Source organism: Cervus elaphus, chromosome 22 (genome assembly GCF_910594005.1).
Source record: "Cervus elaphus chromosome 22, mCerEla1.1, whole genome shotgun sequence".
Classification (NCBI taxonomy): domain Eukaryota; kingdom Metazoa; phylum Chordata; class Mammalia; order Artiodactyla; family Cervidae; genus Cervus; species Cervus elaphus.
Genome location: NC_057836.1, coordinates 5,514,749 through 5,540,079, shown reverse-complemented (window position 1 = coordinate 5,540,079; position 25,331 = coordinate 5,514,749). Strand labels below are relative to the sequence as shown.

The 25,331-nt window shown below is 53.2% G+C and overlaps 1 protein-coding gene and 1 long non-coding RNA gene across 13 annotated transcripts; one reads left to right on the top strand and one right to left on the bottom strand.

Moving 5' to 3' along the window:
- The first annotated feature begins 4,392 nt into the window (after positions 1-4,392).
- Positions 4,393-14,542, top strand: LOC122680676. Of its 11 annotated transcripts, none has more exons than XM_043882293.1 (6): positions 4,424-4,474; positions 4,804-5,012; positions 5,178-5,260; positions 6,135-6,357; positions 6,512-6,678; positions 6,997-10,475. In XM_043882293.1, exons 1-6 carry the CDS (start codon positions 4,441-4,443, stop codon positions 7,016-7,018), a joined length of 738 nt encoding a protein of 245 aa, XP_043738228.1. In that variant the 5' UTR covers positions 4,424-4,440; the 3' UTR covers positions 7,019-10,475. The 11 variants fall into 11 exon arrangements, 8 of the variants coding, with proteins under 8 accessions (XP_043738227.1, XP_043738228.1, XP_043738226.1 ...); XM_043882291.1 differs by having other exon boundaries at positions 6,984-10,475; XM_043882292.1 differs by lacking the exon at positions 6,512-6,678 and having other exon boundaries at positions 4,406-4,474; positions 4,915-5,012; positions 6,984-10,475.
- Positions 14,543-16,445: 1,903 nt separating this feature from the next.
- On the bottom strand, positions 16,446-24,585 carry LOC122680678. 2 transcript variants are annotated; one of them, XR_006336752.1, is made up of 3 exons: positions 24,491-24,585; positions 23,577-23,834; positions 16,446-17,045 (listed from the first exon to the last, which is right to left on the bottom strand). It is a non-coding gene; the product is annotated as an uncharacterized LOC122680678 (long non-coding RNA). The 2 variants fall into 2 exon arrangements; XR_006336753.1 differs by lacking the exon at positions 16,446-17,045 and adding an exon at positions 18,564-18,611.
- Between the last annotated feature and the right edge of the window lie 746 nt (positions 24,586-25,331).

Genomic DNA, 25,331 nt, shown 5'->3' with positions numbered 1-25,331 from the left:
GTTACATGGGCAATTTTGAAAACTGTACTGTGGATACATAAGAGAAAGTCTGTTCTTGGGGAATACATCGAGATATTTAGGATTGAAGAGCCACAGTGTCTGCAACCTAATTTCCAGCAGTTACCAAAAAAAAAAAAAAAAATCACTCTCTTTCTATATCTTATAACTACATCTATTTGTCTATGTCTATTGTCTAGAGAGAGAAGGCAAACATGCTAAATGTTACTGATCCCAGAACCTGAGTTACAGGGACATGAGAATTTTTTTTTGGCCCAATTCTTGCAACTCCTCTGCAAGAAAACATGAGATCGTATCAAAAGGAAAAAGACAGGAGACAGTTATCCCTTTCTGGTCTGGCTCAGGGGACTTGAGATGGGGGAATCTATCTTCAACCTGGTGAGTTCTGTTCAGCATCAGTGTTTGGATAGGGGTTTTAGACTCACCAGAGATCACAGGCTAACTGAGGGTAGAGCGGTGACTTTTTCAGAGGTTCTGAAGAGCTGGTTGCGGAAGCACTGAACAACCCAGGCAGGAGGCCAAAAGAGGAAGAAGGAGACCCTTCCAGCGGCTCCCTAACTGAGCAAGGAGGAAAAGATGAGGAGGAGAAAAAGGAGGGGAAAAGGAGGAGAAAAAAGGAGGGAGCAGGAGGGGAGAAGGCCAATGCTGCCTGTGAGAGCAGGGGCAAACTGGGAGGTGAGGGCAGGGAGACCCCGAAAAAGAAGGGAGGACAGAAGTGGGGAAGTGGTTTCTGAGCCTTGAAGATGGCTTTAAGCCGTGTGTCTGTTACAGGGAAGGACATGATCTGACTCCTTGTTGGGTCTGTATCTCTCACTTTGACCTTGGCTTCGCGTGGCTTTTGTTCGCTAAAAGGACAGTGTCTATACATAACGGCCTGCCTTGGGGAGCCCTGCCCCTCTGCCTGAATGTTGAACCAAACTGCCTTTGTTCAGGAAGTCATCCTGACCCTGTCCACCCATGAACGATTGCAAGAAAGAAGAAATAGACTCATCCCCTCTCTGACACTGGCCATTACAGGAGGTATTTGCAAGATTGATGGTCTTTTTATTTCACTTCCTCTCCTCTTCCTCCTCTGTGTTCTATAAAAGAGACTGGACTGATAAGACCCGGTAAGATGGTTATTATGAGATGCTAGGCTTCCATCTTCTCGATTTGCTGGTTATTCCTTACCTTAACACCTTGTCACCCGATTCTTTGGCCTGTTTTGTGGCTAGCAGAGTGAGCAGGGACTCAGTAACTTGCCCTCTACTCGAAGGAACGGGACTCAGGTCTGGAAAAGGCACGGGGCGGCTACTCCCTGAGCCTCAGGGAGTGTTGCGTATTGTCCAGGACAGGGATCTAAAGATCACTGCTCACGCCTCCCCCACCCTGGGATTCATCAGAGTTCCTCTTCCCTGCCCCCACACCCTTGGGACTGCCCCTGACTCCTCCAACCTCTGGATCTCTCTTTAAACTAATTTAAAAAAAAATGTATTTGTTTGTCTGTGTAGCATCTTAGCTGTGGTACTTGAATCTTCCATCTTTTGTTGTGGCATGTGGGATCTAGTTCCCTGACCAGGGATTGATCCTAGGACCCCTGTATTGGGAGCTCAGAGTCTTGGCCACTGGACCACCAGGAAGTCCCTCGCTGCCTCTTTTTATAAGGGTTGATATTGATCGGTCAGGCCTTCCTGAGGCTCAGAACTACACATTCTTTTCTCTTTTTAACATTAAAAGGGGAACAAGTAAACTTTAATAAGTTATTGTATTCTCCTCCCAGCATTGAGTGATCTCATCCTTTAGAATGGGAGAGGGTCACCACCTGAGCTACAGAACGGTCTGACTTCTGGCTGGACCACAAGCCTCCAGATGGACTTAGGTGATGGAGGCGGCTGGCACAGGCTGTTGGAAGTGAAGAGGGGCTGCCAGGCCTCAGGGCACCGTGAGCACCAGGAGGTCCTTGCCAGGTCTGCACCCACTGAAGAAGACGGGGTGATCCCAGAACAGACCAGTGGAGCCCGTCCAGCGAGCACTGTGATTGGGTGGCTGTGTTTCACGGAGTAGACTTCATTTCTACAAGCCTTGAAAACTGGGCATGCTGGGGTGTGGGGGGCAAACCAAGGAGGTTGGGGGATGTTGAAATGGCCTGTGGACGGAGGCTGGGCAGTGCTGGGTGGGAAGGCGAGGCTTTCTGACATAAACAGGCACAGGAGTCAGATGGCATCAAATCTGCCTCCTTCACTGCCCATATTCCTGAAATGGGAGAAGATGGGCTGCTTGACTGGCGGCATGAAGGACCGCGTGGGGGCAGGGAGAGCAGAGTTGTGAAGGCTGTGGAAGGCTGTGAACACACAGCGCCAGTAAGTCATGTGGTCCAGGCCACCGGCAAAAGGGGAGAAGGAGGCAGAGAAGGTTGCCGGGCCACAGGCAGAACCTGTTCCCCACCCACCATCAGGCCTGCCTCCATCCTGACCGTTGCATCCCGTCCCTGGGGTTGTGCTGGGATCTTCCAAGAGCATTTTACCCAGTACCCAAGACCCAGAGGTGAGAAGCGACCACCCGCCCACGTGGGTTCTGGAGTGGACTCTTACTGGGGCTTGAGACAAGTAATTGCCTCTCTCTGCCTCTCTCTTCCCACCTGTGAATTGGGGAAATCATTACATCATAGCCTCCAACCTTTTCCAGAACGAGAGTGTCACTTCACAGACAAGCACACCTGGAGAGTCACCTGTCAATTGACCTTTTAGCATCCACTGATGCAGAAAATCCCAAACCACCGAGAGCTGCCCTGAAATCAGCAACACTTGGGAAAAGGTGAGTAGAGGATCGGTCACGACAAGTACTGGAAAACGCTTGTCCCTGTGTGTGCAAAGTCATCCATTTACCTCCAAACCAGGCTCACATGGTGTGGACCCAGGTCCAGGGCCTCCGCCAGCTCCCTTCTGCCCAACACGGAGGCTGGACGCAGTAGGTCCTGACTAAGTCCAGGGGCAACACGGGTGAGTCCAGCTCCAAGGGAGGTGGGTGTTGGGATCAGAGAGTCCATCCAAGTCCCTCTTGAAGAAATCCAGGAGAATGATTTCCATGGAGTACTTATCAAAAGACTTCAGGCCATCAGCGCTGACAAGGCTTTGCCCGTGAGACGTTGGGAGTCGGAGCTATTCCAGACAGACGGGACTTGAGAGGCCGGCAGACCTGTCCACAGGCCCCGCCATCAGTGTGTTCAGGGCAGAGAGACCGGCAGAGACCCAGCAGAGGTCCATGGAGGATGGCGAGGGGCTGGGAAGGCCCCGAGGCCTCCTTCAGGACACAGCATCCAACAGGAGACCAAGGATGGAGGTTCCCCTTTCCGGGGCCAGGCACAAAGCCCTTCCTAGGCAGCCCCCGTCTGATTTCATGAAGTGGGGTTATTTAGCCCCTTTTCACAGATGAAGGGACTGGAGCTCAGAGACGCCAAAGGACTTGCCTGAGTCACACAGCGGGTTAGGGTCCTGCTAGGACCAGGTTGCTGGGCCTCCAGACCCACCTGCTCCCGAAATGCTGCCTCAATTCTGCCAGGGAAGAGGGGCCAACTCTTCACAGGGTCACCAAGGCCTGGCCCTGGAAAGGGGAGTGTGCAGCCCTGGGGGTGACCTGCTAACAGGACAGTCTCCGTATAGCAAGGTGCCCGTGGGGGGCCTGGGACTGTCCGGGTTAGTGGCTCTCCACTGGACGGCCCTGGGGTGGGGAGGACTTCTGAGTGCGGTGACTCAGAGCTTCGGCCTTTGCTCCCATCCCCACCCCAGCCCACTCCCAGGGCGCCAGGTGCAGGGCGCTGACCTGAGTTCCATGCCCCAGCCCAAGCCCTGGGGAGAGGCCAGGGACCACGACCTGCCCCTGCCCCCGCCCCCACCCAAGATGGGACAAAGGGGCCCCTCAGCTGAGGACACCCCCCAAGATGACAGCTGGAGCTCTGAGGGAACAGGAACTGTCTTACAGATCTAAACACCAAGCCGATCTTCCTTCCTTTTCTCATCTCTTTAGTTCACCTCCATCCACAAAGGACTTACGGAGGACTTCTCTGGAAGTCCAGTGTTTAGGACCCTGCACCTTCACTGCTGAGGGACCAGGGTTCAATTCCTGGCCCGGGAACTAAGACCCAGCAGGCCGCATAGTGAAGCCAAAACGGAAACAGAGGTGTGAACACTGAGCCACTCCAGTCTCTTGGGGTCTCTTGGGGAAGCCCAGGCGGGCCCAGAGCCAGTGCCCTTTTCCCTACAAGCTTCTCTTCCCTCTCTGTGTTCACCCTTGAAAGGGGACCAATCAGGGAAGGCTGCTTGGAGGAGGGGTTTGGGCAGAGCCTGGAAGGGAGGAGCGAGGAGGGAGGGAGGGAGGTAGAGAGATTCAATCAGGGCATTCTAGAGCAAAAGCACAGAGGTGGGAGAGCTCGGGGTGTGCCTGGGGATGGACCGGAAGGAAGAGCTTCCAGATGAGGCTGGTGAGGCATGTGGGGCTCTAGTGGGTGGGCAAGGCCAGGCAGGGGTCCGGGCAGGAAGTACCCTGTTAGCAGCTGGGCCCAGGCTGTGGGGAACAGATGAGAGTCGGGCCTCCCTCCCCCAGCAGGCGTGCCCCTTTGGATCCAAGGGCCCAAGGCTCCAGGAGGGGGAGCAGGGAGGTGTCTGGGCAGCTGGGCCTGGCTTCCTGGGCCTCCTCAAGGCTCCAGCCTCCCTCGTAGGGGTGGGGGCACCGGGGGGGCGGGACGCTGGGCCCAGCAGGGCTGAAGCACATCCCCACCCTCTCTGAGCTTATCTCTGTCCCTGTGAAAAGGGAAGAGCCATGCTGCCACCAAATGGCAAGCGTTTTGCAAAAGATGCACGTGTATGAAAGATGGTGACTGGGCTTGGGTCTCCGCCACCACCGTCCCCTCCCTGTGGTCAGGGAGCTGGGCTCAGGAGGCCTTCGGGGTACGAGAGGAAGAAGGGCCACGACAGAGCTCTGCAGACTCACCGGCCGTCAAGGCCAAGGGCAGCCTGCTGGTAAGGAGAAGGCTGGCTGCGGCTGGGCCACCTTTGTGGGCTGGGGCGACGCGGCGGGGGGACGGGTGGGCAGAGCCCACTGGGGGGCAGCACAGACCACTGGGAAAGGCACCCCCCCACCCCGAGAGTGGGCAACTGAAGACCCCTGTCCTTGTGCCCTGCCAGATGCCCAGCCAGCTCCGGATGAACAGGCTGCCGGGTGGGGCGGCTGGGGGCACGTGCGTGTTCCCCGCACACGACCAGGCAAAGTGAGCCTCCCCACCTCCAGACAGGCGTGCCCTTCTCCTGCCCCCAGGTCATCACCCAGGTCCTTTCCCCACCTGTCTCCCTGGAGGAGGCACCGTCGCTCAGCCCACCCCCATCTCTCTCTTTTTATTTTTGGCTGTGCCGCATGGCATGTGGGATCTTCGGTTCCCAGCCAGGGTTTGAATCTGCGTCCTACCCCCCACCCTGCTCCGCCCCCCATCCCCGGGCCAGGATTTGAATCTGCACCCCCTGCAGTGGAAGCACATTGTCTTAACCCCTTGACCACAGGAAAATCCCCACCCCATCTCTTTTGGAGATGCTCCCCCAGCCTCGAATTTTCCATCCCCTAGAGCAGTCTGCCCTATCACTTCACTCCTTCTCAACCTCTCCCAGGGCCTCTCTCCAGATGCTGGAAATCCAGCATCATCGCTGGTCCTCCCCCTCCCCGCCGGCCCCTGCCCTCAGCCTCGCTGCTGGGTTCCCTAAGCATCTCACCTCTTCCCTCCCCCCTGCCCGGAAGGCCACGCTTCATCGCCTCTCACCCCGTCACCTGCAGCTGCCTCCCACTGCCTCCCACAGTCTCCAAGGTGTCTCACAAACCTCCCCCGGCCCCTCGCCGACCTAGTCACGCAGGTGTCAGCCCAACCCTTCCAAGGCAGAACACTCCCACGTGCTTCCGGATCCTGCCATAATGGCTGAACCCCCCACCCCACTCCTGGCAGGCAGGTCTTGCTGCTGTCTCCATAAAGAGCCTTATGGAGAAGGCGCTGCTTGGCGCCTGGGGCTGCACATCCGCGCGGGGTCCTGGCTCACACCTCCCAGGCTGGGCCACCTCAGGCAGGTCACTGCCCCTCTCTGAGCCTGGTTCCTCCCCAGATCAGGGTTGATAGCGCCTCTCTGCCTCACTGCCGGCCGACCATGGGCCTTCCAAATGATCAGAAAGAACACGCACGTACACACAGCAGAGAACAACTCACACCATAGAGGGAAAGATTTCAAAAGACGCACCACAACCCAAAAGGGGGCCCAAGAAGGAACCGAATTTGTCCAGAGGCAAACACCAGCATCGGAGCATCTCTGGCTTGAGAGAGGAGCACAGGTACGTGAAGCAACAAAGGCACACCCCGAGAGGAAGTACGCCGGCAGGGTACCCCAGTGTGCATCGGGTTCCACTGCCTGGATCCTGTTCTGGGTGGGTTGCTGCCTGCAGGCTTTCTCTAGCTGCAGCGAGTGGAGACTTCTCTCGTTGCCAGGCACGGACTTTGGAGCGAGGGCTCAGAGGTCGTGACACGCAGACTCTAGAGCATGCAGGCTTCAGTAGTTGGGGCATACAACCTGAGTTGCTCTGGCATATGGAATCTTCCCAGACCAGGGATCGAAACCATTTCCCCTTAACTACTGGACCACCAGGGAAATCCAGGTGATTTCTTTTTTTTTTTTTTAAGGAGAATTATACAGAATATAAACACATGAGAATATAAGGGTAAAATATCTCTGGGAAGACCCCCAAAGAACTATAATGCTGATGCTCCTGGGAAGCAGAGATGAGGGATTTATCAGGGGAGACACACGTTCCTGCTCTCTCCTTCTATCCTGGGTATGCATGAATCATCTTTAAAGAATTAGAACATGGGAGAACAGCCCCCTTTCCCTAGGAGTATGGGTTACCTGAGATTCATATAGACCTGTGGAGAGAATGCAGAGACCAATAAATACACCCCAAAGTGCTTTTTTTCAGCAGTCCACCCTGGCTGGCTTGACGATGATTCACACTGCCTGGATTCCAGTTCTGCCCCGAGCGCTTCTTGGCTGGTGATCTTGGATAATTTAGCTGATACACATCTCAGTCTCCTCACTCACTGTTGTTGTTCACTTGATCGGTTGTGTCAGACTGGGACCCCATGGACTACAGCACGCCGGGCTTCCCTGTCCTTCACCATCTCCCCGAGTTTGCTCAGACTCATGTCCATCGAGTTGGTGATGCCATCCAACCATCGCCTCCTCTGTCGCCCCCTTCTCCTCCTGCCCTGAATCTTTGCCAGCATCAGGAGCTTTTCCAATGAGTCCGCTAAACCCCGCCAATGCTGTAGGACTGCGGTGGGGATTGAATGAGTCAGAGCAGGGGAGGTGTCGCTCCTCACACGTGCTCAGCATGTAATCCACCGTTGCCATCGTGCGATTATTTTAATCACGTGACGCACGCTGCATGCTGTCAGGGACTGTGAGCCCCTTGAGGGAGGGGCCACGTCACCATCGGTGCCTGGAGGAAGTGCGGCTCAGAGAAGGTGGACGGGATGCTTGACCTGCAGCCTGGAAGGGTCATGTTCACAGGAAGAGGAAGAAGGTTACGATTCCTGGGGCAGTGAAGCTGCCCTGCAGGTGCTGGGCACAGCAGGTGCCAGTCCGGACGCCAGCTCGGCCTTACCACTCCTCCCCACCTTGGCAGAGCTAGGTGGTCCCCGCTTTGCCGATCCCACGCTGGGCACCACATCTGGAGCCGAACCCCTCCTTCCTGGTGCTGAGCCCAGCGTGACAGGGAGCCCAACCGCCTCCCCCAGGGAGTAGTTCTGGCAATGGCAGGGGCTCTCTGGCGCTGCCCCAGGCCAAGTGTCAGCCAGCAGAAATGCGGCTGGCTCACCCCCAATTCTGGAGGAGCCCCCAAGGGAGCAGGGGAAGAGGGCTGGCTGGGACGCCGCTGGGCACATGTCCAGTGTGTGGCATCTGTGCGGATCCCCAGGTCTCCGGGGGTGCCAGTGAGCAGCAAGACTCTGCCCTAGCCTGCCCTGACCGACCCCGGGCCTTCCCATCCCTGATGGACAGAGGGCCTGGCATGCATGTTTGGCCCATATAGACAGACACATGGGAGCCCCCTATTAGAAGCCACATGGAAGGTAAGAAAAGGTGGGGGGCCAAGAAAGACCTCTGCAGCAAGTCCTCTGAGCGGACCTGGCACCCGGGCCTGAGTGCCAGCAGGCAGTCCTGGAAAGGATGGGGCGAGGGGATTAAAGGACTGCATCCCTTATGCCTTAAAGGAATGTATCGTTTGCAGAAGGCAGCTTGCCCCTGGGGGCCAGGGGGCAAGGGGCACCTGCTGGCGCTCTCGTCAGCTGACACGGTCCCACAGGGGTGTGAGGGCGGTGGGGACATAGCAGAGGCGCCCCCGAGGGAGCCACCGGCCAGAGAGATGTTGGAGGAAGCCTTGGAAAAGACGTGGCCGCCAGCTGACCTGTGAGCTGGCCCCGAGCAGCGGGAGGCTCCCAGCCCCTCCCCTGTCCTTACCATGTGCCTTCCACTAGCCCTCCCTGCTCTCAAAAGCTGCTTTTAATTTTTCTGTGCTTTCTTTGAGATATAGTTAATTTTCAATACTACATAAATATAGGTGTGCAGTGGGGTGATTCACAAGTTTTCAAGGTTAGTGGGTAAGCACAAGAATGATACTCCACTTATAGTTATTATGAAATATTGGCTATACTCCCTGGGCTATATGATAGATCCTTCTAGCTTACTTATTTTATATATAGTAGTTCGTACCTCTCAACCCCCTACCCCTATCTTGTCCCTTCTCCTTCCCCTCTCCCCACTGGTAACCACCAGTTTGCTCTCTACATCTGTGTCTGCTTATTCTTTGTTATACTCTCTAGTTTACTGTAGTTTTTAGATTCCACATGTAAGTGATATCATACAGCATTTGTCTTTCCCTGTCTGACTTATTTCACTTGGCATAATGCCCTCCAAGTCCATCCACGTGACTACAAATGGCAAAATTTCATTCCTTTTTATGGCTGAGAAATATATGTACCACATCTTCCTTATCCATTCATCTATTGATGGACACTTCAATTGCTTAGCTTCCAAGATCAGACACAATCAAGTACATTCAGGCTGGTATGGCCGTAGACTCCCCTTGGGTCTGTATTTGAAAATGTCCATAACAAGAGTTCCATCTGGATGTGTCTTATGCATGAACCAGTGATGCCCTCTGTAGGCCCTGCTCTCTGGGGTTGGACTCTGAATTTCTTGGGCTCATTGTCCTTCTGTCCGGCTTGGGAACTGAACTGCTTTGGGAAGCCTGCATTAGCAGCATCTGCGATTTAGAGACTGTGGGCTGAGTGTTCACACTGTCTGTCCTTAACTAACTTACCTGGCCTGGTGGCAAATAACCCAAGGCTGTCTCTAGAATGGGCTCCAGCTGGGGGTCAGTCAGAGGCCCCAGCAGATTCTGGCCCTTGGGGAGGAATCTGACCACATCAAACAAAGCCCAGGACCACCCACAACCACACACACACACACACACACACACACACAGAGGCATAGCTGAGCTGGGCCCCGGAGAAGCTCTGTCCTAAGGACTCTGAGATCTAGGGACCCAGCCCATGCTCAAGTCCCCTTAACATTATCCCAGTGGTCATCCAGCCTTGCCTGAATACCTCTGCTGATGGGGATCTTCCTGGTTGGTAATGGAACCTTCTTTCTCAGGAGAAAGATCTATTAGCGCCCACCTCCCCAGAACAGAGTCAGACTCCCTCTCCCCGAGGACAACCTCGCCTAGCCAGGCACCCAGGTACCTGGTGTCTCAGTCCCTGTCTGGGCGGGTCTCCCGAGCCTGCTCCGGGTGGTCAGTGCCCCTCCAGGATGCAGGACCCAGCACAGAAACTCCTATTCCTGGGACAGCCACAGGGCCGACTTTCACCTCCTTCATTACGGACACTCTGCTTCTGCTAATGTGGCCCAGGGTCTCACTAGCCTTTTGGCAAACCTTATCGTGTTGATATTTCACACGCAGTGTGACTGCGTGTGAAACTGGCAGTTTCCAGTCATTTAAATGCCAGATCCTTGTCGGGAAGGCTGCTCTGTACTGTGCCTCTTTCATCTCCTACTTGGGCAGCTTTTTCCCCCTTAAAGTGTAGAATTCCTGTTCCGGTGGCTAGATGGTAAAGAAGCTGCCTGCAATGCAGGAGACCCAGATTCGATCCCTGGGTCAGAAAGATCCCCTGGAGAAGGGAACGGCTACCCACTCCAGTATGCTTGCCTGGAGAATCCCATGGACAGAGGAGCCTGGTGGGCTACAGTCCACAGGGTTGCAAAGAGTTGGACACGACCGAGTGACTAACACACACAGAGTCAAGAACATTATGGTCCCAGAAAAAATATAATACAAGCTTGCTATGTTACTTCTAATTTTCTGGCCATATTGAAAAAGTAAAAAGAAAGAGGAAAGATTGTTTTAATAATGTATTTTATTTAACACAATATAGCTAAAATATGATCACTTCAACTTGCAATCAATATAAACAAGTACGCATAAGAGATTTTATTCTTTCCCTAAGCTTTCTAAACCTTTTTCTATTAAAAAAAAAAACAACTCAATTAGGATATTAAATTTTCAGCAAAATACAATCCTACCAAAGCAACAAAGGGATGCTTAATGAGGAAATAGTTTCCACTGCTTTGCACTAGCTGGATTTTCAGTGCTCAGAAGCACAAGTGGCTGGTGGCAATCACATAAGGGAATGCAGGTCTAGAATCCAAAGTAGAAATTGACATCTCCCAGCAGGCACTGCCTCCCAGACCCCTGGTGTCTCTGAGAGGCATGAGCAGGTGGCTGCCCCCAGGGAGCCCACCGTCCAAGGAGGAAAACACATGCAGGAGTGACAGGCTGGAGGAGGGTCGAGGTGGGCCGGGGCGGGGGGCGGCAGCTAGGGCAGCCAGTGTGGGTTTAGAAGGAGGGGGGTCACAGGCCAGCCGTCCCGGGGCTTAGAGGCCGAGAGTGACACAGAAGCAAGAAAGGAGGTGGAAAGGAGGGTAGGGAAAGGAGGCGGACACAGAAGCAAGAATAGGAGCAAAGGCCCTGGGGCAGGGGGGAGAAGTGAGGGTGAGACTCCAGTGCAGCCCGTGTGAGCTGGAGAGCGGACAGGGCAGCCACAGGCCTGGACAGCAGGTTGAGTGTCTGTGTATCTGGGCTTCAGGAATTGGATCCTGCAAACCGCGGGTGTGGCTGCCAGGGGTCCCCCGGAGGCGGTCACCCCGAGCCGGTCTTGCACAGAAACACGTCCACGGAACGGCGGGGGCTGGTCACCACACCCCTCAGCCCTCCCTTCTCCACCTGGATCACGCCTCTTTACTCCCCAGCCCAGCCACCCTCTCTCCAGAGTCTGCTGCTATTGGAGCCCCGCAGTGGGTCTGCCCCATCCTCACCCACCACCCTGGTGAATTACTTGGGGAGTGACCTTTAGCTTCTGTGTTGTTCCAAATTCTTGGCAGAGGTCAAGAGTCCTTTGCATTGACTCCGCGTGCTCCTTACGGCCCCAAATTTTGGCTCCTGCTTTGAAGAGGTAAACTCATCTGGTGATGACCACTGGGCCCTGAGGCCACCCAGATATCGGCGCCAATCCCAGGCTGGTCCCACCTAGCCTGAGGGACCCAGCAAGCCCCAGCCCTGCTCTGTCCTCCTGCAAGTTTAAAATCTCAGGCACGAAGGAGGAGGCCGTGCCGGTAGCTCCTGTCCCCCACCCCCAGAGTCTCTGGGTAACTGGGCAGGCCCGCCCTGTCTCAGGGCTGTTTCTAGCGACAGAGTCCTGCCAGAAACTCTGAGGCTCTTCACGTGGGGGCAGCTACCTGGTGTCTCAGATGGCTGCATCCTCCACCTCCGTGCCCTGCCAACTGGGACAGTCCAGGTGCTTCTGGTTCCACTCAGCTGCCTTTTCTTCCAGAAAGCGGGCTGGCTATTCCAAAGGCCCGTCTGGGAAGGCCTTCCTCCCTCCAAAGTCCACGGCCGGCGCAACCAGCGTTTAGAGTTACTCTGCGTCTGCAGTGGCATGCCTCCTTGTTGCATGTTCTAGAAGCAGGTGTGTGTTCTCAAGGCTGGCCTTGCCCCTCCCTTCCCTCTGCAGCTCTCCTTGGAGTTCCTTCAAGGGGAACCTGTTGCCAGGATCAAAAATGCCCTCCGATCACTTTAAATAGATATGAGGGCTTTTTAAGAGTAAAATTAAGTGTATCTGTGGGCCAACCTCCACTTAGAAACACACGTTCCAGTTCACCATAGACTGTCCTTGGAAGGAAAGCCACAGCAAATCTGGATGGCATAGTGAACAGCAGAGACACCATTCTGCCAACAATGATCTATATAATCAAAGTCATGTACAGACTGTGGTTTTCATTCTGTCTGCCCTCTGATGGCTGAGGAAAAGAGGCTTTTGGAAGCCTCCTGATGGGAGGGACTGGCTGTGGGGAAAACTGGGTCTTGTTCTGATGGGTGGGGCCATGCTCAGTAAATCTTTAATCCAATTTTTTGCTGATGGGCGGGGCTGTGTTCCCCTTCCCCCAGTGAGGGGTAACAGCGACCTCCTTCAAAAGGACTTACTTCAGCATGCCACGGCTGCCAGGACTGTTGTAGCCAGTCCCCCTGACCCCACAGCAGGCCACTGTCAACCCAAGCTTCCGCCGGAGCCTCCAGGTCACTCACGGGCGGGTCTGGCTCAGTCTCGTGTGGGGTCACTGCTCCTATCTCCTGGGTCCCGGTGCACACCAGGTTTTGTTTGTACCCTCTGAGAGTCTGTTTCTCCCAGTCCTGTGGAAGTTCAGTAATCGAATCCCACTGGCCTTCAAAGTCAAATTCCCTGGGGTTCTCGGTCCCTTTGCTGGATCTCCAGGTTGGGGAATCTGTTGTGGGCTCTAGAACTTTTGCAGCAGTGCGAAATATATTTAATTTAATTGGTATAATTGTTCTCCGGTTTGTGGGTCATCTGCTCAGTGGCTCCACAGTGAGGCCAATGGAGACCTCCTCCAAGAGGACTTAAGCCATATGCTGCACCTACCAGGTCTGCTGCAGCCAGAACCCTGCTCCCACAGCAGGCCACTGCTGCCCCATGCTTATGCAGGAGACACTCAAACACTCAAAGGCAGGTCTGACCCAGTCTCTTGTGGAGGTCACTACTCCTTTCCCTGGGCCCTGGTGTGCACAAGGTTTTGTTTGCATCCTCCAAGCATCTCTGTGGTTCTGGAGAAGACTCTTGAGAGTCCCTTGGACTGCAAGGAAATCCAACCAATCCATCCTAAAGGAAATCAATCCTGAATATTCATTGGAAGGACTGATGCTGAAGCTGAAGCTCCAATACTTTGGCCACCTGATGCAAAGAGCTGACTCATCGGAAAAGACCCTGATGCTGAGAAAGATTGAAGGTGGGAGGAGAGGGGATGACAGAGGATGAGATGGTCAGATAGCATTACTGACTCAGTGACATGAGTGTGAGCAGGCTCTGGGAGATGGGGAAGAACAGAGAAGCCTGGCGTGTTGCAGTTCATGAGGTTGCAAAGAGTTGGAGATGACTTAGCGACTGAACAACAGCAACAGACTGTCACAATTTTTAAAGTGGATTCCCTGCTGAGCGGGGTGCATCAGAAACATTTAGGGTCCTTTCTCCAAGCCACATGGCCCCTCAACACACAGTTTCTGAGATGTCTGTGCCCTCCTCAATCTAGGCCCTGCCCCTGTCACCTGTGGGCTGATGGCTGGCACCAAGGTGAGCTCTGTAGTCACACACAGGAAGAAGGTTAGGGGCCAGCATTTGCAGAGATTCACGAAGATTCATGGGGAAAGGAAAGGGCCAGTGATAATGGTGGTGGGGGTGGGGAGTAGGGCTGATCTGAGGGTCTGTGGGAGGTGGGCTTGGCTGAAGGCTCTGGGGACTGGAGCCAGCTGGGGTGGCAGCTGGATGTGGGGTCCTCGCTTCACAAGCCAGACCCTCCTGTTGTGAACATCAGCCTGAGGGAAGCGGCCACCCCCAGCACGGTCCTATCCTCACCTTGCTGCTCCACCCTCTGCCTGGTCCCTGAGGAGCTGGCCCTGCCATGGGGCTGGTGCCTGGTGTTCCAGAGCAAGGCTGGTAGTGTGTTGTCCTAGTGGGCAAGAAAGTCTGGCAACGAGGCCCAGGGTGAGGCCACGACTGGGGCCAGAGTGAATGCCCCTTACGCATTCCTTCATCAAAGTCACCGAGTCCCCTTGACCTGCGCCAGGGCCTGCGCTGGGCACTGGGGACAAGATGTGGGCCAGCTGGCCTGTGTCCCTGCTTCCGGGGGGGAAGCGGGGTTACTGAGATGTGCATGTGTGAATAATCACGGTCACCTCCTCTCAGAAGCCCTCTCTGACTCCCTCTCCTCCTCCCCAACAGAGGTGCCCTTTGTCTCAGTGAGGAAGGAATTTCATTGCTGAGGTTCAAGCCCTGACTCCACCTCCTGCTGGCTGTGGGCTCTGGACCAGTTACTCCACCTCTGAGCCTCGATTTCCTCATCTGTAAGAGAAGGTGACAATGTTACCCCACAGAGTGATTGCACGCATGAAACCAAATCCAGGTACAACTCCTAGCACAGGGGCCATCATAGAGCATGTTCTCGATGGTACTAGCTACTATTATTGTCGCTGTCATTAAAATCACTGATGCCCTGTATTTCTCTCTGCTATAGGACTTCCTATCTTTGATTATTCATGTGCATGTCTTGGTGTCTAAGCTTCCAGAGAGCAGGGACCATGAATCATTCATTTCTGCATTCTCAGAAAATTTCCTGACAAACAATAAACAGATTGTTTATTGACAGATATTGACAGATATACACTACTAAGGATAAAGTAGATAACCAAGGAGAACCTACCACACGGCACAGGGAACTCTCCTCAGGGCTCTGTGATGACCTAAATGGGAAGGAAATCCAAAAAAGATAGGACATGTGTATGCACAGAGCTGATTCACTTTGCTGTAGAGTAGAAACTAACGGGGGACAATGGAAAGCAACTACGCATGTGCTCATTCACTCAGCCGTGTCTGACCCTTTTCGACCACACAGACTGTAGCCCACCAGGCTCCTCTGTCCATGGGATTTTTCCCAGCAAAGATACTGGAGTAGGTTGCCATTTCCTCCTCCAGGGGATCTTCTTGACTCAGGGATAGAACCCAAGTCTCTTGCATCTCCTGCATTGGCAGGCAGAGTCTTTACCACTGAGCCACCTGGGGAAGCATCTATACTCCAGTAAAAACTAATCAAAAAAAATTTTAAAGATAATCAAAATAAGTTAAAAAATAAAATGATTCTTTACAATGCTGAAAAAAGAAAGCAACCCAGCAGCAGTAATGATGACCGTCACACCAGTTACCATTTCTTGAGCATTTACTCCCTCCCAGACACTGTTTCGGGTGCTCCCAGTGGACTTGCATTCATCTCGGTGACCCTCCTAGGGAGGGTCTGTTTCTCAGCCCTGACCCAGGTACTTACGAGCCCTGTGCCATCTACAAACCACAGGGGGCCTGTGAGGAAGCCTGGGTCCTGATCAGCCCCTGTGCACCCCCAAGAGATGACGGGACCCTGCCCCTCTGGGTGCCGCCCCGTCCGGGTGTCAGGGCCTTTGCTGACCCAGAGGGCACAGGGTGGTACAGTGGGCCTGTCCTGCTGAACCCCCTCCCTTCCTTCTTCACAGGTCCCAGCTCTGCAGCCTCACTTCCTGGATGACATTTGGGGCCCATGGGGGCCCCCTCCACGCCCGAACCTGGAAACGGCCACTTGCACGTGGGAGGCGGTGAGGCGCCACCAGGCCCAGCCTCGAATTTCCTGATGGGGAGGGGCTGTGGCCCAAAGTGGCCGAGGGGCTGGCCGCAGTCACAGAGCAAAAACCCAAACAGCCTCTGATCCTGCCTGAAGGGGGGCCTCGGGTTGGGGGAGGGGGCTTCGGGAAGCCCTTGGAGAAGGCGCTGGGGTGGGGCAAGGGCCAGCCGGGCCGGCCTCTCTGCTCCTGCCCTTGGCAGACTTCGCCTCATGTCAGCCTCCAGGCACAGACGGGGCAGTGGGGTCTTCACCCTCTTGGGATCTCAGACGCTTGATAAGAGTGTAAGAAAGCCCCGAGCCCTGTGCACCGACTCACCCGCGAGGCACAGTGTCAGGGACCCTGAGGCCCACCTCCAGAGTCAGCTCATCTGTCTGTGGCCGGTCAGCAGGCTCTCACCCAGAAACGCGCTCCCACGGGTGGGAGCAAAATTACCGGTGCCTCCTCGGCGTGTGTGTAAAGACCAGCCAAGACCTCCTGGTCTCCAGACAGTCGTCTCTCTGCCTGAGGTACGTGGACAGAGAGATTTTTTGAAGAGGGAAACTTCCAGAACGGTTGAATTGAGGGTGCTCCCCTTTCCCCGCTGAACGTGCTGCACTAGTTCCTGAGAAGAACAAGCAGGGGTTCACTCCTCAGGGGACTGGGGGGCACCAACGAGCTGGTGTCTCTCGTTCAACACAAAGCTGAGGTACCTCATGAGCCACAGACTGCTTCCCACCAAATTCCAGATTCGGGGCGTCTTACGTCTCTGAGCTTTGCGCTGAGTGGAACACTGAGCCTTCAGGTGCTGAGCACACGTCCATTTTACAGACGAAGAAACTGAGGCTCAGCAAGGGTATGTGACTTGCCAAGGTCAGAGCAAGTGGTGGAATCCAAATTCCAGCTGGAAAGTGCCTGGCTCCCCCTGGCTTGGCGAGGGGAGTGGGAGAGGGCAGGGAAAAGGCCCCGGAGAGGGGACCAAGGCTGACCCTGGCCCGAAAGCACAGGTTGGGGGTGAAGGTACAGTGTGACCGGCCCACAGCCCCAGGCGGTGGGTTTTTGTTTTGTTTTCTTGTCGGTGGTGGGTCGCCGCTGCTGCGCCAGTTTTTCTCTAGCTGTGGCAATGGGAACTGTTCTTCACTGTGATGCGTGGGCTTCTCATTACGGCGGCTTCTCTTGTTGCAGAGCGTGGGCTCTAGACTCGCTGGCTTCTGGGGAGCCTGTGAGGAAGGGGCCTGTGAGGAAGGGGCCTGTGAGGAAGGGGCCTGTGAGGAAGCTGTGGCCCACGGGCTCAAGAGCTGTGGCTCACGGACTGTAGTGCATGGGCTTAGTTGTCCCACAGCACGTGGGACCTGCCCAGACCAGGAATCACACCAGTAGCCCCTGCATTGCAAGGCGGATTCTTAACCATCGGACCCCCAGGGAAGTCCCCGGGCCATGTCTGAAGCTCTCCACCATGTACAGGCTGGACCTTGGCAGCCTTTCTGCATTCCGAGGCCAGGCAGACCTGGGCTGGATCTTTGGGCTCCGTCATCTCTCCTCACTCACTGTGGAAGGCTCTCTGTCAGGACAAAGACCTCGGAGGCTGCTTGAAGGAAGGCCTGCAGGCAGGACAGAATCCAGTGAGAGCCAGGGTCACGGTGACACCAGTCTGGATGTGTGGAAAGAGTCTGAGCTTCTGAAACCCTAGGTTCTGCACTTGGCTGCCAAGGAAGGTATGATTCTATGGCTCAGGCATAGATGGTGAGTTGTGTCTGACTCTGCGATCCCATGGACTGTAGCCCACCAGGCCTCTCTGTCCATGGACTTCTCCAGGCAAGAATACGGGAGTGGGTTGCCATCTCCTTCTCCAGGGGATCTTCCCCACCCAGGAATTGAACCTATGTCTTTCTGCACTGAAGGCAGATTCTTCAGCCAACAGGGAAGCACCTGTGGCTCAGGCATTGTCTTGTAAAGACCAGCGAGGACGGTGGATGATGGGGGAGTGAGGGGAGGCGTGCACACCCCTGCCCTCCTTGCTCCTAAACCCACACCTCTTCCCATGGCAAAAGTCACATCCTCCCTAAAGCTCCTGACTTATGAAACAGCAGTCAGGACAGCAGGCGGTTCCTCCTCTTTGGGAAACAGATGGGGTCGCTGCCAGCTAAGTCTTACTGGGCCCCAGTCTGTGGGCCGCTCTCCAAGGACAGCTGTCACACTGCTACTTTCGGTTGAACATGTAGCACACATTTTTAGGGAGAAGCCCTCGTCTCAGAGTCGTAGCGGCGTGTGCCTGGCTGGAACCTCTTAGCTCAAGTGGCCCCGTGGTGGACAGTCAGCAGGGCCCAGCCTGGGCCCTCTCCCCGGGTCTATTTCATGCCTCCCCACCAGAAGAGCTGGGGGTGCCCCAGGGTCTCAGATGCACTTTAAAAAGCAGACTGCTTGCAGGGCAGGAATGGAGATGCAGACGTAGAGAATGGACTTGTCACAGGGAAAGAAGCAGGAGGGTTGGCTCAATCGGGAGAATAGCATTGACATATATACACTTGTTGATCAGTCGCCAAGTCATGTCCAACCCTTTGCGACCCTATGGAGGGCAGCGTGCTAGGCTCTTCTGTCCATCTACTATCTCTCAGAGTTTGCTTAAACTCATGTCCATCGACTCTGTGATGCCATCCAACCATCTCATCCTCTGTTGTCCCCTTCTCCTCCTACCTTCAATCTTTCCCAGCATCAGAGTCTTTTCCAATGAGTCAGTTCCTTGCATCAGGTGGTCAAAGTACTGGAGCTTCAGCATCATATATACCCTATGAAAGTGAAAGTTGCTCAGTTGTGTCCAACTCTTTGCAACCCCATGGACTATATGGTCCATGGAATTCTCCAGGCCAGAATGCTGGAGTTGGGGGAGCCTTTCCCTTCTCCAGGGGATCTTCCCAACCCAGGGATCAAACCCAGGCCTCCCACGCAGATTCTTTACCAGCTGAGCCACAAGGGAAGCCCAGGAATACTGGAGTGGATAGCGTATCCCTTCTCCAGGGGATCTTTCCGACCCAGGAATCAAACCAGGGTCTCCTGCATTGCAGGTGGATTTACCAACTGTGCTATGAGGAAAGCCCAAGTCAGCTGTGGCGAGTGTGGTATATATACCCTACCACGTGTAAAATAGACAACTAGCAGCAAGCTGACGTACAGCACAGGGGGCTCTGCTCTGTGATGACCTCGAGGGTGAGAGCGAGACTTAAGAGGGAGGGGATGTATGAACACATACAGCTGATTCACTTTGCTAAACAGCAGAAACTAACGCAACAACGCAAAGCAATCATACTCCATTAACAAAATAAATTTAAAAAGCAGTGTTAGCCAACACCGTGCAGAGGTCGCCGAGCCATGGACAGAACTGGGGGCAGGTCGGTCATCCTTTGATAGGTCCTGGGGCTCCTAGCCTCTGAATCACGGCCTCTGTTCAAAGAAGGAGAATGAGGTCTCTGGAACTCACACCTAATTTTCACAAACTCTGATCCACCTGCCTCAGCCCCTGCCCCTGAGCTGGTGACCTGGGCTCCTCCCTCCAAAACCAATCTCTGAGTCAGGGTGTCCCCCTGCTTTGTGTTCTGACATCTAGAAAACTGCAGCCAAACCTTGCCCCTCTCCCAGGAGGGGTATCATCCTCTTCCCACTCCAGCGGCTCCCCTACTCCAGCGAGGCTCCAGCCTCACGACCCCCACCCAGACTCCAACCCTACAGCCTTGCCACGACCCACAACTCCTCTCAGGTCCCCACGTTCCACCTTCCTCAGCTTATATTCTGTGGTGCTCCGATGGCTAAGTGACAGAGAATCTGCTGGCCATGCAGGAGACACAAAAGATGTGAGTTCGATTCCTGGGTTGGAAAGATTTTCTGGAGGAGGAAATGGCAACCCATTCCAGTATTTTGTCCGGACAATCCCATGGACTGAGGGCCCTGGAGGGCTACAGTCCATGGGGTCACAAAAAATCAGCATGGACACACACCCTTAATCTGGGATCTAGGGACAATGTCCACATGTGTGCAGAAGACACCGCCCTTATGGCAGGGAGTGAAGAGGAGCTGAAGCGCCGCTTGATGAAGGTGAAAGGGGAGAGGGGAAAACCTGGCTTAAAACTCAACATTAAAAAAACTGAGATCATGGCATCTGGTCCCCTCACTCCGTGCCAAATAGGTGACGAAACAATGGAAACAGTAAGGGACTTTTTATTTTCTTGGGCTCCCAAATCACTGCAGATGGTGACTGCAGCCATGAAATTAAAAGACGCTTTCTCTTTGGAAGAAAAGCTATGACCAGCCTAGACAGCATATTAAAAAGCAGAGACATTATTTTGCCGACAAAGGTCTGTCTTGTCAAAGCTCTGGTTTTTCCAGTGGTCATGTATGGCTGTGAGAGTTGGACTATAAAGAAAGCTGAGCACCGAAGAATTGATGCTTTTGAACTGTGGTGTTGGAGAAGACTCTTGAGAGTCCCTTGGACTGCAAGGAGATCCAGCCAGGCCATCCTAAAGGAAGTCAGTCCTGATATTCATTGGAAGGACTGATGTTGAAGCTGAAGCTGCAATACTTTGACCACCTGATGTGAAGAACTGACTCATCAGAAAAGACCCTGATGCTGGGAAAGATGGAAGGCAGGAGGAGAAGGGGAAGACAGAGGATGAGATGGTTGGATGGCATCACCGACTCCATGCACATGAGCTTGAGCAAGCTCTGGGAGTTGGTAGATGGACAGGGAAACCTGGCGTGCTGAAGTCCATGGGGTCGCAAAGAGTCAGACATGACTGAACGACTAAGCATGTGCTCATGAAAAAGATAAACTGAAGCATATCAAAAATGTTGAGTTTTTTGAGCAAAAATCAATGCAACTTGGGCAGTGCCAAATGGGAAGTGGTTAGGAGCACGCCACAGCAGGAGAGAGGGAGGCAAAGCCTCACCCACAGGAGAGCCCTGGGTGGGCTGCGTCCCGGGTGATGCTTATGTGGGGAGCCCCCGGGTGCTGTGGGGTTGGTTGTTCTCAGACTGCCGTCTCTTCACCTAGAGGTCTCTCCAGCTTAGGTCTGGGTTTAGATGCAGCTGCTAAATCTAATCTAAGTGAACCTGCCGGCTCCCTTTCAACGAGGAGGCGTGGGTCTCCGAGCTCAGCACGGCCAGACAGAACCTGCACCCCGTGTCTCACCTCTGACCTCAGTCCCCACAACCCACCCGCCCCTCCTCACACTCATCGGTGACCTGGCTCTTGTCGCTTCCCATGCTGACAACACTCACGCTTGTCCCCACGGTGCCCAACCCCAACACAGAGGTTGAGGGCCTCTCGGCAATTGCCCATTTCAAAGGCAATCGCTCCCTTGGGACCTTCCACCTCCTACCGGGTCCTCTTCTGTAAGCACTGGCTCCAGCCTACTCCCTGGCAGCTTCTGCAACATCCTCACCTCTCTGCTTGAGCTCCTGGCAGGCAACTCCCTCCCCTACCCCCTGCTCTCTCTTCCAGTCTGGTGAGATTTGTGTGGACTTGAATTTGCCAGACTTTCTAATGCAGCTGGACTGCGTCTCCCTCTGGCTCCTTCCCTCCCAGTCTCTCAAGGCTCATCCTTCTTATTAGACATGTTGTTAAAGCGCTGATGTTCCAAGAAGTTTCCCCTGGTCACCCCCACAACTCCCCCTGACACTGTGTAGTTTATTTATTGTAAGGACAGCTTCTTTTCTGTTTAACTTATTTGATGGAAATATAGTTGATATACCATGCTGTGTTAATTTCCTCTGTACAGCCAAGTGATTCAGTTATCCATATGTATACATTCTCTTTCATATTCTTTTCCAGCTGTGGTTTGTCACAGGACATTGACTATAGTTCCCCGTGCTATACAGTAGAACCTTGAGGTTTATCTATTTTATGATAGTTAATATACAGTTTATATAGTTGGAGAAGGAAATGGCAACCCATTTCAGTATTCTAGTCTGGGAAAGCCTATGGACAGAGGAGCCTGGCAGGCTATAATTGATGGGGTCACAAAGAGTCAGACACAACTTAGTGACTGAAAAAGAAGAATCCCAAACTCTTAATTTAGCCCTCTCATACCCCCTTTCCCCTTTGGAAAATTTGTCTTCTATGTCTGTGAGTCTGTTACTGTTTTGTACATAAGTTCACGTGTATCATATTTTAGATTCCATGTATAAGTGACATCATATAGGATTTGTCTTTCTTTGTCTTACTTCACTTAGTATGGTAATCTCTAGGTCCATCAGTGTTGCTACAAATGGCATTGTTTCATTCTTTTTGTTTGTTTTTTTAGTTTCATTCTTTTTTAATGGTTGAGCAATATTCCATTGCATATATATACACCACATCTGTATCCATTCATCTGTTGATGGACATTAAGTTGGTTCCATGTCTTGCATAAGCAAAGTCTCTGTCTGCCTTCCCCCCTAGAGACTAACTGTGGGAACATACAATAGCCAGACCACGTATAAAAAGAGAAAGAGAATTCTGACACAGAGTGTGTAGCAACCAGCCCAGGAAACCAACCCACCATCTGGAGTAACCGGCCCGGGACACCCGCCACAAGCTGAGTCAGACTTGTAGGCGGTCAGATCACTATCTCTAGCAACCGGGCCAGGAAGCCAAACAATAACCCGGTGACGATCATCCTCACAAGACCAGGATCTGACTGCAAGCAGATTCTTTGCCATCTGAGCCACAGGGAAGCCCTAATCACTGACAGCTTCCCCAATTTTTGTGTTGCTTCCAGCTTAGTACCAGAGAAAGTCAAATACTCTTCAGTTCTGTTCAATTCAGTCACTCAGTTGTGTCCAACTCTTTTCGACCCCATGGACTGCAGCACACCAGGTCTCCCTGTCCATCACCAACTCCCGGAGTTTACTCAAACTCATGTGCATTGAGTCGGTGATGTCATCCAACCATCTCATTCTCTGTTGTCCCCTTCTCCTCCCACTTTTGATCTTTCCCAGACTCAGGGTCTTTTCCAATGAGTCAGTTTTTCGAATCACGTGGCCAAATTATTGGAACTTCAGCTTCAGCATCAGTCCTTCCAATGAATATTCAGGACTGATTTCCTTTAGGATTGACTGGATCTTAAAACTGGTTGAAATAGGAAATTTTACATTCTGTGTATTTTACCATGATTGAAAGAAAAAAAGAAGGACTTCCCTGATGGTCCAGTGGCTAAGACTCTGCCCTCCCAATGCAGGGTGCTGAGGTTCAGGGAACTATATCCCACAGGCTATAAATACAACTTAGAGTTCAAGTGCCACAGCTCAGGATCCCTCATGCTGCGACAAAGACTGAAGATCTCATGTGCTGGAGTGAAGACCCAGCGCAGCCAAATAAATAAGTTGAAAAAAAAAAATAGAGTGATTTTCAGCCAGGCCCGGGAAGCTGGGGGAAGGATGGAGCTGAGGGATGAAGTTGGGGGAGGGACACTGGGTGGTCAGCGTGGTTAAGAAACCTCAGGCCAGGTGGGGGGATGGAAGGGCCACCAAGGGCAAGATGGTGATGGGACCACTGCCTCCAGCAGGCTGACTCCCACAGGCTCAGCTTCAGACTCCGGGATCTGGTGACGGGCGGAGGGAGGTCTGCCTTCAGTCTGCCCAGCACTGTAGGGAGGGCTGAGTGGAGCCAACAGCCAGAGCGGGCGGGGGTGGGCAGGGTTCTGCGTGTCCAGCCCCACGGGGGACGCCAACCCCAGGCTTCGCCACACCTCCCCGGTCCCTTCCCTCGTCGTGTCAGTTACCTTCAGGAAGTTTGCCAGTTAGTGAATTCCAATCGCTGCTCCCAGAGGAAATGCAAGGTGGGGTTTCTGCGAGCCTCCGGTCACAACACGCTCATCAACCTTGGGATTCCCTGGTGGTCCAGTGGCTGGGACTCCAGGCTCCCAATGCAGGGGACCTGGGTCTGATCCCTGGTTGGGGAACTAGATGCCACATGCCTCAACTAAGCGTCCACACACTGCAGCTAACAATCCCTTTGATACTGCATCCAAGACCAGGTGCTACAAAATGAATAAATAAATATTTAGAAAAAAAAAAACGCAACCGTGTGTGATGGGTGCTTCTCTTTAAAGATACCTTGTGTGATGCACATATGATTCATTAATCTGGAACTGTCACTGGTGCCATTCCTAAGCTCACCTGACACATCCATTGTCTCCATAAGGCCGTCACAGCCTTCTAGAGATTGGCTGCACCAGATGGCCCTCAGCTCTTCTCTTGGGCACCATTTTAAGCTGCAGAATCGCCACCAAAAGGCACCAAAATGTGAAACAAATAAGTAAACCGATGACAGTAAGGACCCTTGTTTACAGCAGAGACTGAAACAAGAAGGCACAGCTGTCCAACCACAGCTGGGAACGGCAGGTGTGGGTCGACGTGAACGTTTTGGCTGCTCTGCAGATGTCCGTGAAAGGCCAAAAAAAGAGCTGTGAGCATTAATCTGGATTTATAAATATGCTCTAGTGAGTTCTAGGTGAGTTCGTGAATACAGAACCATAAACAGTGAGGATGGCTGAGTGTCTCTTTCCTTTCTGAGCTGGTCTCTCTGTGACTTTCTCACTTGTCTCCCAACCAGTGGTTTGGCTGTTTCCTGCCCAATAAGATGAACAATCCTAGGACTGTTCCTACTGAAGATTTATAGGACAAGCAGACCTACCTCTGACATTTGCAAGTGGCATGGGTCTGACCCACCATCTCAGTTTGTCTGGGACCGAAAGTTTTCCCAGGATGTAGGACTTCCAAGTACCTAAACCAGGGAAGTCCCCGGCAAGCTGAGCTGAGTTGGACACTTTATATAAATATGTGATAAAGATCTAAAGTTTTAAAATCTAAATTATTTAATATGGCTGAAAGTTGAAACCTTATTCAATACTTTTATCAAGATAAATCTATTTGCAACTCTACCGTCCCACTCTCACCCAGCTGCCAAAGTAAAGAGTAATAGGTTTCATGCCTTACAGTCAGGCCAGTGAACTAACCAGCTTAGTAGCAACAGGAGTTTCTTAATACTGCAAAATGTTCCTCAGCCTTTGGGTACAGCTACTGCCAAAACAGCCCACATTTTATCATGATACCATGACGTTTAGAACATGAAGTTCAGCAGGGAACGGACACTTGCTATTTCTGGGTAACGCCGCTGTGCGTCATGTATCTTAATTGGCCCTAGACTACCAGACAGAGCTTTGACCTGGTCATTCCTAAATGCTTTGGCTGGCAGTCAAATTCTTGTTCTGTGAGCTCTGCTAGCAAGTCCTAAGCAGGGGTGGTGGGACCCCGGGGACCCCCTGTGCCACTCGCATCTGTAGTGGGGCCAGTCTTGTGGACTGAGCCCTTCACCCATGGGGACCGTGTTAACTCTGGGTAAGCAGTTCCGTTCAGAACTGAACGGACTGTTGGACACCCAGCTGGTGCTTCTGAGAGTTGTTGAAGTGGTGTTGGAAAAGTTGTCAACATGATTGATGTCAGAAGCTTGGTGGGGAAAAACAGCATGAAAGTGT